This window comes from Plectropomus leopardus, unplaced genomic scaffold, assembly GCF_008729295.1.
Source record: "Plectropomus leopardus isolate mb unplaced genomic scaffold, YSFRI_Pleo_2.0 unplaced_scaffold18041, whole genome shotgun sequence".
NCBI lineage: Eukaryota > Metazoa > Chordata > Actinopteri > Perciformes > Serranidae > Plectropomus > Plectropomus leopardus.
In genome coordinates, this window is record NW_024619433.1 from 1 (window position 1) to 10600 (window position 10600).

The 10600-nt window shown below is 40.8% G+C and overlaps 1 protein-coding gene across 1 annotated transcript; it reads left to right on the forward strand.

The window, feature by feature from the left end:
- Positions 1-638: 638 nt before the first annotated feature.
- On the forward strand, positions 639-9938 carry LOC121964979 (tectonin beta-propeller repeat-containing protein 1-like; the record flags this gene model as incomplete). The annotated part of the gene is made up of 11 exons (XM_042515149.1): positions 639-742; positions 924-1023; positions 2820-3052; positions 3135-3317; positions 3476-3598; positions 4281-4403; positions 5161-5335; positions 6065-6165; positions 6260-6361; positions 9094-9221; positions 9325-9938. Coding segments are annotated over exons 3-11 (1774 nt in total), but the record flags the coding sequence as incomplete, so codon positions are not given.
- Positions 9939-10600: the final 662 nt, after the last annotated feature.

Consider the following 10600-nt stretch of genomic DNA (forward strand, 5'->3'; position numbering starts at 1 on the left):
AATAGAATTATAAATAACGCTTTCTGATTTACATATGTTTATTTTTTGTGACATTTCTTGACAATTTTTGTCTCTGTGTTTTTGAAAGAAATCAAACTATTCTTCTTTCCAAAGGGGTTAAATAGTCCCTGTCCACCTGTCAGTTTGCACAGGTGACCCCAGAGCAAAGCAGGTTGAGTAACCCTGTTATATATCGTTCTAGCCTATTGAATGTGAATTCAGGCCATTACTGTAAAAGAATTTAATGTTCAGTCAGTTTTCCCTGAATAAACAATGATTTCATGAAGTAAAAGTTCCTACAGCACTTAAGTGCAGTTAGTTACATCCCACTACAGCCAAACATCAATGTTATTTTGATAAATTTCATTCTCTTTCCACTTGATCGGGCTGTTAGTTTATGGTGACATATCCCAAACTGTTGCCAAACAGGTAAAACCAACCTGCGCTTCAATAATTTATTTGGCGCTGAATAAATTATTGAAATATGCGCGTCAATCAGCTGTAGCCGGAAAAAAAAACACGACCAGGAGCTTCTGTGGTTCCACCAATAGGGGAAGAAGATCCCGCACTCTGCAGAGTTTAAACCAATCAGAGCAGCACTTCCTCCATTTCCTGTTGTGGGATCTGGAGTTGGACAGCATTCCTCTGGACCAGAATGTGAATTAACTAGCTACCACAGCCGGAATGTGCACGAGTGACTCTGCTTCTCTCCAAATGTGTTGCTCATGACAGATCCTCAAATGTGAGTAATGATGGTGTGTGTGAGGGGCAGCTGCCTGCAGCCTGCAGCCTCAACATGTAAACAGCTTAGAGGCGACTTTGCGGCATACGGCTCCATATCAGCTGTCTGTGTTATTACGCTGCATGTCGTGCTTTAACTCCGTCTGTTGAGGTTTAATGTGTTTTTTTTCACTCTGTCCTAGCATGAGCCTCGGGGATGGCAGGTATCGGCTGTTGCACATGATGTCATGTCGCGTGTGGTGATATTTCCTTGACAACCGCGGATCGGATACCAATAATCAGGTAGGCTGCTGTTTGAGCTCGCGCTGTTTAGTGTGTGCGTAAAGCTCCATCGCAGGCGAAAAGGTACATTAAGTTTATTATAGGAAATCGCTGTCTTAGGCCTATATATATATATATTTTTTTTTTTGAAAGTAACATGATTTACTTAACTAGTTTCGTCTAATTTAATTAGAGAATAAAGTTCAATAATTAAATACCACATAATTTTACATTTCATTTATTATTTAAGTAAACAGAATTTAAGGCCTGTTCGACTGTATAGCAGCAGTCGAGGCATAGTGACTGTCAATACTGTAGCGGATTAGTATCAGTCGATAAAGCAAGTGTCAAGCCAGGATAAAGAAAAGACTTCCTGTCAGAAATTTCAAATTAAAAGCTCCTAGCCAGCAGGATGTCTACAGGTCTTTAAAAAAATCTTACATTATTAGGCCCTAAAAGTCATTAAATAGTCTTAGATTTAAATTTGTTTTCAGCCACAATCATTGAATCTAATTTATTTATGCATTTTTAAAATGCCTTTTTGTCCAAATGAATCAAACTCTTCAAAATGACATTTTTTCTTTTCCTCTTCCTTCTTTCTTTCTTTCTTTCTTTCATATTCTTTTTTGTAATTCTCTTTTTATAGCTTCATATGAACATGCAAAAACAAAATCCACAACCAGGTGAACATGATGACTTTTCAAGCTTGGAAAAAATAACAAGATAAATAGAAAAATACAATATAAAATAAAATGAACAAAAAAATAAGTAAAGGGGAGAGGGGTAGGTAAATAAACAGAAACAATAAAATTAAAGATGGGTAAATGATAAGTACAAATGCAGAGAAAAATCTAGAATCTAGAATATGCTCTGTAAACAAGGATAGTGGATCAAAACACACACAGAGACAACCGGAGGCTACTGACCACGCTACAATGTGTCTGACAGCTGAAACATACTCGTTCTGTTGCATGACATTTCTGATGGTAGAAAACTTAAAACCTAGCGCTGAACTTGTGACTTAAGGCACTGCCGTCAGGGGGTGCTGTTGCCATGAGAGGGGTTACTTAGTCTGCAGCGTGTTTGGTGGGTGTCAGGTGGCATCCACTGAAATGCCAGGAGCCAAGGCTTCCCAGCTGATCATTGCATTGTAACAAGATGATCAATGTTATTCAATGCACTTGTCAGTGGTGTTTTTGTTTCGGCTGATTGTGGTTTAGTACTTACCTTTTTACTTACCTGCAATACTTAAAAAAGAAAAGGCTGATTTGTCCAAATCAGTCTTAAGTTTGAATGAAAATTTCCCTGAGAAGGTCTTAAAAAGCATTACATTTAAGTACCTGTAGAAACCCTGGTCATGTTTAAGTGGTCACTAAAAAATGTAAAGTTAATCCCATAATTTTTCGAAAAGGTAAAAATTCCAACAACATCATCAACAACAAAATAAGATTTGAGAATGTTTGTCAGAATTTCAGTCAAAAGTCAAAACCTTTGAGAGCAAAGTAAGTAAAAATAAACTTAGTGCGAAATTTTGAAAAAAATTCCAAATTTTTATTTCAACAACTGATTTCTGATGGTATGATACATTTCAACACATAAGTATTTCACTTATGACTTCAATCCTCATTTTTATGGTGATGCAGATGAGCAAAGTGGAAAAGTAAGAGTTGCTATCTGAGGATGAATCTAAATGCAAATGTAGCCTTTACTCATGGTCATATCTCTCCAGGATATCAATAAGGCTGAAGTGCTCAGAGTCATAAAATAAATACCAGACAGCTTTGAAAGACGAATGTTGTCTCTCTGTCTCCGTTCAGAGGCCATCATGCCCATCACGCTGCTGTGGGCCGTGGACGTGTACGGCAGGGTGTACAGCCTGTCCACAGCCGGCCAGCGCTGGGAGCGTGCGGACGACCTGCTACTGGAACTGAAGCGTGTCACTGCGGGGAAGGGGCGCTGCTGGGGGATCGGCTGCGACCACCGTGTTTACCTCAACATGATGCCCAGTGAGACCCCCATACGCTACCGGGAGGAGACGTATGAAAACCAGGTTTGCCCCGCAGTTTGTTGCTACACTTCAAATGTAGACACTGTTGGACGTTGATGCTTAAGTGCTCTGTGTTTGTCTTCAGAGGTGGAACCCAGTGGACAGCTTCACGGACACTCTGCTGCCCACCGACCGCTGGCCGTGGAGCGACGTGACAGGGATGAATCCTCAACCGCTCCACAGCTTTGAGCTGCCGTCCCGCAGCTGGGAGTGGGAGGGAGACTGGTACGTGGATCAGAGTTGTGGAGGAGAACCAAGTCAGACAGGGGTAAGAAACACACTCACACAAACACACACACACACACTGTCCTTTTCATTTATTTCTTTGCCCTTTTCTTGCTTGATAATTATTTAATAATTTTGTTAAATGAAATAAAAAATGTCTCACCATACTCTTTCTTTTATAATCTGTCTCTGTTTCTTCAGGGTTGGGAGTATGCGGTCGATTTCCCGGCCAACTTCTCCCCGGACAAGAAGTGGAACTCTTGTGTTCGTCGCAGGCGGTGGATCCGCTACAGGAGATACGTAGCACAAGGCACCTGGGCGAAGGTTTGGACCGTCTCTGAGCACATCAAATACAGTGGAATCCGCTTAGAGAGGGTCTTCAATGTTTTTTCATCCTAAGGACCCGATAACTGAAAGAGAGATAGAGGAGGGACTACATATCTATTAAGATTGAGTTGCATTTGAGATAACTCTCTGAATATTTGCAGGTTTTCCCTCATTCGCCTGTAGCTGCTAAGTCAGCAGCAGCTGTAGCATGGCTTGGTGCCTAAGGTGGATTTTATATCAGAGTCTCCTCTGTGAAAAGTTATAAAATCATGTATTTCGTCCCACAAGAATGTCCATACACTTGTAATATTAACAGCCAACTGGCCAATATGTTTCAATAGTACTTCATAGTAGTTCACCCCGCTATTATCGTTAGGTGCTGCATTAGCTAGCTCACATGATTGCAAAAATATTATGGGTAACAGCCTATCGTCAATTTTGCGTAATGCAAATTAAATGTTGTCCTCTTCAGCAGTCCTTACAGCCCTGCTGTACTTTGAAACAGTCATTCAAATTCACTAAATAACAAAGCTGTCCATTTAATAACTGACACTACACACACATTTATTAACATTATCACACGATAAGCGGTTTCCACTGTATCTCTGTATGTTTCTCTGCAGAAAAGTTTAGAACAGGTCCAAATGAAAATTCAAGCAACGTCTCCGTCTCTCCTCAGATCCCTCTGGACAATCCCAGGAAGCCCCCGCTGCCGCTCTGTGACATCAGCTGTGGTGGTTGGGAGATGAGCGACCAGTCTGGAAGGTATCCCTACCTCTGGGGCGTGTCCCAACAAGGACAGGTCAGTCTGCTGAACCAACATTTAGGAAAGTTTAAGAGCATGAAAGGAACATTTAGTTTTCTCCTCTTTAACTTTTCTCAACTATAGAGGACCTTTTTTGCTCATTTTCTCAGTGCAGCAATTTTTCTGAAGCCATTATTTTGTGATAGACAGTCATCTTTTGGTGAAAAGTTGAAATAAAAACGCTGGAAACAGAGTATTCAGATCGGTATAAAACCTGAGGTTTTTGTCCACAGGGATTACTTTTCTACATGTTTACCACATTATTTGAATCTTTGGCCACATTTAATATGAACATCAAACATTGTAACAATGTATGTAAATGACAGAAAATAAGGGGAAAGCATAATAGATATTCTATAATGGATAAAAATGATCCTCTTGCTGTTGTCTTCATACAGTGCTGTTGAAAATCCATTTATACAACCCAATATTTCTTTACCAAACACAATGTTTTGAACAAAGAATTCAATTTCATAGGATCACATCCTGCAAAATTGGATCTCAGTCAAATATTGTAGCAACAGGCTGCTGTAAGTGCAGAACACTTAATTTTTGGCCACAAGAGGGCAGCACGACTCCGTACAATTTACATAGTTCACCGTCAAGGTCCTCTTGAGCCATTTAAATCCTGTATACATATAAATATATACGTTAAATAATATGGTATAATGCTCTCTTAATGATCTATACAATAATATAAATAATACCTTGTATTAAAAATAATCTAATTTGCAACTTTATTTTTACACTGCAGGTGTGGTTTCGGGAGGGCATCCACCCTCGTGTCCCAGAGGGCTCCAGCTGGGAGGAAGTCGAAGTGCCCAAGGAAGTAGCTCAGTTATCGGCCGGCCCCGGAGACCTGCTGTGGGCTTTACTGTGGGACGGGAACCTGCTGGTCCGTACTGGCCTCAGCCTGGACAGCCCAACTGGTCAGCATTCACTGTAGTTCACATTTACATGTACCATTATCTCTCAACTTTGCCCCTTTTTCTTTTCTTTAGTAACCCCTCTTATTAGGGGTTGACCGATATTGGTTTTTCAGGGCCGATACTGATACCAATTATAAGCAGTTAATGAGACCGATAAACGATAAGCATTTACGATAAAAATGAAAATTTTTCTGTTGAAATTTGGAATTTGAAATAAATCAAACTCCAACACAAAACGTGGTTTAAATGCCTTTAACAAATGTTTTGTCAAGACTAATACTTTCAATATCAAATACAGCAAGTTCCCAGTAGCTTTTGATCTTTGAACTTGTGATCATTTTAGCATTGTGGACATTCTTCTCTTGATTGCTTACGATAATATGGCACCATTTCACTTGATAAGAGTTGTAAGTCGTCGATTTAGACACCAAGATCCACTTTCTTTGTTACAGCAGAAAAGGTGGAAATTCCTTGGAGTGAGTCTCACCAGATAGACCACCAGTGTTGTAATGCCCAACAGAGATTATCAGCAGCAAAACGCATTAATATTTGTAAAAAGTCAAATAGTGTGGTATAAGTTTAAATGTCATTTGAATGAAAGGTACCAACAATGCTAGCGCTGGCTTTAAAGGGCAGTATATTTCACAGATATAATTTAAACTACCGTAGTAATGGTGACAGCTTGACTCTATGCCATGTCGGTAAACATGCTGCATTCTCTCCTCTCAGGCACATCGTGGGTTGAGGTAGAATCGCCAGTGAAGGAGGTCGAAGCGCTTCATGTGGCTGTTGGAGTTAGCGTGGTCTGGGTTGTCACTAAAGACTACAAGGTGAATCAGTACTCCTCATGTGTGTAAAACTCTGAATAGCTGTTGTTCAGTGTGGTAGTAACATATCTGTATCTGTGTGTTAATTTGTGTCAAGGTTTGGTTCAGGCGTGGCGTGAACTCCCACAACCCCTGTGGCTCCGGCTGGATCAGCATCGGAGGGGAGATGATGATGGTGGATGTAGGACTCAATGACCAGGTGAAAAGATTTCTCTTGATTGTGTCGTTGTCACATCTTTCTGATGAGATGCTAGGCCGTATCACCTTAAATTAAGATCCCATTTTAAAGTTATAGTTCACCTTTGAAATGACCATTTGGGTTTCAATTACTAACCCAGTGTTATGCTGAATAAGCAAAAAAAACGTGTTTTTTTTCTGTGTGCCTCAGTGGTTAAGGAAGAATCCAAAAAACTGAGAAAATTGTAACGAGTTGGAGTAAAAGGGAATTACTCAATTAACAACAGCAAAACTATATCAAAGCATTTGTTCACAAACTCTCACACAACTTGTGCAGTGTAATCCAAGACTCATTTATCCAACTTTATGTTAAGAACATCACAAACTGACAGCCCTTTCCAACAGGGAGCTGAACTGAAAGTGAAAATTTTCTATGCTCCCTTTAAAGCCAGACTCCACTGACAAAAACATTCATTTTACCTCACTGAGCACAGGAGCTACTGGTTTACCTCGACTAACTCTTTAAAACACCAAGGTCACACAACAACACAAATAAACTAAATGATTGATCGAGGCAGCATTGACCTGCAGCTCCCATGTGCAGTGAGGTAAAATTGCTGTTTTTGTCAGTGGAGTCTGGCTTTAAGGAGAGCATAGATAAGTTTTACTCTTTGTTCAGTTCCCCGTCAGAGAGGGCTGTTTTTTTGGGAAGTGCTGAGCATACGACCAGATAAATGAGACTTGGATTACACTGCACAAGTTGTGTGAAAGTTGTTGAAATTTTGATATAGTTTTGCTGTTGTTAAACAGGAACCCCTTTTACTCCAGTTCATCAAGAATTTTCTGTTTCTGGATTCTTCGTTCACCGTGGAGGCATGTGGAAAAACGTTTTCTTCACGTGTAATTTAGGGTGAGAAATTGACGAACCAATGCTTATTTTGGGGGATTAAGTATACTTTAAGGTTTAATTCTAAAGACAATAGCAAAATCAACTGCATAATATCAACTGTGTTTATTCGACTAATATGTAGGTTTAAATATTCAGCTATTACTACTTAAGGTGTGTTTAGAAATAAACAACGTGTGACGCCATAACTTTTACATGAATTAGACGTCAAGGACAACACTATATTTCCAGCTACTTTTTTTTATTATGAATATAATTTAGCAATCTAGCGTTCTGAATCTTTTTATCCTCACTGTAGCATGTTTCCACCCCAGCCAGCCGCTGCACTCTCCCTGCTTCCCCTCTGACCGATTCACTTTACCCTCAACTCTGGATCTGGTTTCAGGACAAGCCAGATCAGGGCTGGGGTCGAGGCAGAGAGGCTTTCGCTCTGTATCTCACTGCTGAGGACTTTGCTAGCACTGCAAACCCAAATCTCACACCTCCTCCCCTTCTGTCTCTCACCCTTGCCCGCCCCCCCCAGGCCTTCTACCTCTGGCCTCTAGTCCTGCCCCGAGGTTGCCCTGTAACACGAGTACAGCCAGCCGATCCAGCCAATGTCCCAGCAGTAGCACCTCAGGCCCAGCCTTATATATCCCCAGACTATATTCCTACTGGCCTGACATATGGGAGACTCCCTAATTAGAAGCTGGCCAAGCCATCGTCATCATATCCCATATTTCATATTTCAGTGTTGCAATTATGGATATGGCGTGAGTGAGGTGGCGGGCGCCAGTGTTACAGTATATGGCCTTATAAAGTAACAGTCAACTGTGTCCTTCTAGTGCCACTGATACACCTTTGAAGAGTTAATTTAAGTTCCAAATTATATATATTCAGCGTTATTAAGGATTCATTCTGTTAGTTTTTTATGTTGTCGCTGAATTTCCTTCTTGTGATGACTGATTGAACTTCATCAGTAAAGAAATCTGTCACCAGGTTTGTGGAAATGCGCCTGTGATTGTGGCGTCTCTTCATAAACGGCATAAATGTATGGATGGAGCCACCGTAACGTCACCCATTGGTTTCTGGACTCCAGTTTTGAAGCCTTGAATTTGGAATTTTGGCCAGTGTCGCCTTTTTTTGGGGGCAGAAGTGACTATATATGACAAAAAACTGAACAAGACCTGTTTGTCAGTTACGCCACAAAGCGATGGGACACACTAGCTATAGATACCGGAGACGCCACCTCAATAAATATTTTTTAAAAAGAAAGCTGAAAGCCCTAGCCTTTAACTAGGTTATGACTTTTTGAAAACATTTTTAATTTCATTTATTTAATTGCCTCGTTGGCCTGTTTTACGTTCATTCTCTCTATTTTGATGCAAGGTGCTCAGTGCTCATAATGTCCTTATTATGAATCACTTTCTGATGCATATCTTTTATCAAAGGTGTGGTACAAAAAGTATTATTACCATTATTGTTTTAAGTTGAACAAAAAGTGACAATAAACCTTCATGAACTGAAAACACTGAAATAATCAGCTATGTGTACACTTATACTCTGTGAAACTGGGGTTACACAATGGTTATCCGCTGTATCAGTGACTCCTCAACAGATGTTGAAATTAGCTATAGAGAGCAAAACTGTTTTTGTACCCTGCTGTTAAACATTTTTATTTCTGCTGTTAATTTGGGCATTTTAACATGGGGGTCTATGGGGATTCATCCGATCCTGGGGCCAGCCTCAAGTAGCCATTAGTGGAACTGCAGTCTTTGCAAAGTCTGCGTTGGCTTAATTTCTCAGCCCTGGAGGTTGCCGCTTGCCTTTGTTGTTCTACACTGTTGTCCTCTGTCTTTGTCTGTCAGGTGTGGGCAGTAGGTGAAGACCGCGGCCTTTATTTCCGGATGGGTGTGACGCTGTCTGAACCAAGCGGCAACGGCTGGATTCCTGTTTCTGCCCAATGGGGCAATAGCAAAGAGGTTATCCCACCCAGGTGTGTATAATAATCAAGTTAAATCTTGCTTCAAGTAATAAAACTGACCTGTTTATATCCCTTATTTTTCCTGCTCTGTCCATATTTGTTTGTTGTTTCATAGGAAGGAGAGTGAGTTTGGCGGTCAGCTGACTGAAGCCTCTCAAGGCTCAGTTCTGAGCTGCACTGACTCGGACTCAGAGTTAGGTCCACCTGATCCAGAAAACAGCACTAAAGACGCCCCAGTCCTAGAGGCAGCAGCCCCCTCTGTAGTCCCTTTAGGGGGAGCTGACACACCCTCACCTCCGCTGAGGACAGAAGACACTCTCCCAGCCTCCCAACAGGATGCCCCCAAACCATTCATCCCTGCAAGTGACAGCTTTATTAACAGTCTGGTGTCAGACCGCGAAAAAACTCCCACACCCCAGCTGTCCATCGCAGAGGTACCGCAGGAAGAAGTGGAGGAGCCGTCCCCAGCCCCGATACTGCGGACCCCCGAGACTGCAAGTCACGATGTTCCCTGGATGAACGTAGATTTGGAGGGAGCAGAAGCAGCTCGATGTGCGCAGGCGGCGGGGACTTCGTTGGGCGATGGCGGTGCTGCTGCCACCTACGCCCTGGGGACTCTGGAGACCTCTCAGGGTGTTGGAGAAGAAGACGGGCCTGTGTGGACCTGGATCTCTGGTGGAGGCTGCGATGTGGACGCAACGTCACAGATCAGCTGGCTTAGTCCCACAGGTATATGGACAGCCATTTTGGAGTGATTTTCTAACTGATACACCGTAGTATGACTTTTCTTTTTTTGACATACTATGCTATGACTTTTTAAAGTTTTTTTTTGACATGTTATGCTACGAGGTCTTATTTTGACAAACTATGCTATGACTTTTCAATTTTTTTTCGACATGCAATACTATGAGTGCTTTTGATATACCATGTTGTGGCTTATTTTGGCACGCTGTGCCATGATTTTTTTTTTTTTTTTACATTTTAAATAATGACTTTTTAAACAGTTCCTGAAAATCTGCTGTACCATGAGTTTTATTTCAACATACACTTTTCGACATACAACACTACAACTTTTAAAAGTTTTTTCTACGTACTATGCTGTGACATTTTTTGACATAACGCACTGACTTTTTTACAGTTTTTTGTTTCTGACAAATTATGACAGTTTTCTCATCGTACTTGTCTTTGACTTTTTAAACATATACTGTGACTATTTTTGACATGCTGTAATACAAGTATTTTTTTGCAACATACAATACTATGACTTTAAAAAAAAAAAGACCTGGTATACTATGAGGGTTTTTTCTACAAACTATCCTATTTTGTTTTCAATTTATCAAACAATGATGTTTTCACATACTATGTTTTGATTTTTTTTTATAAATAATTAT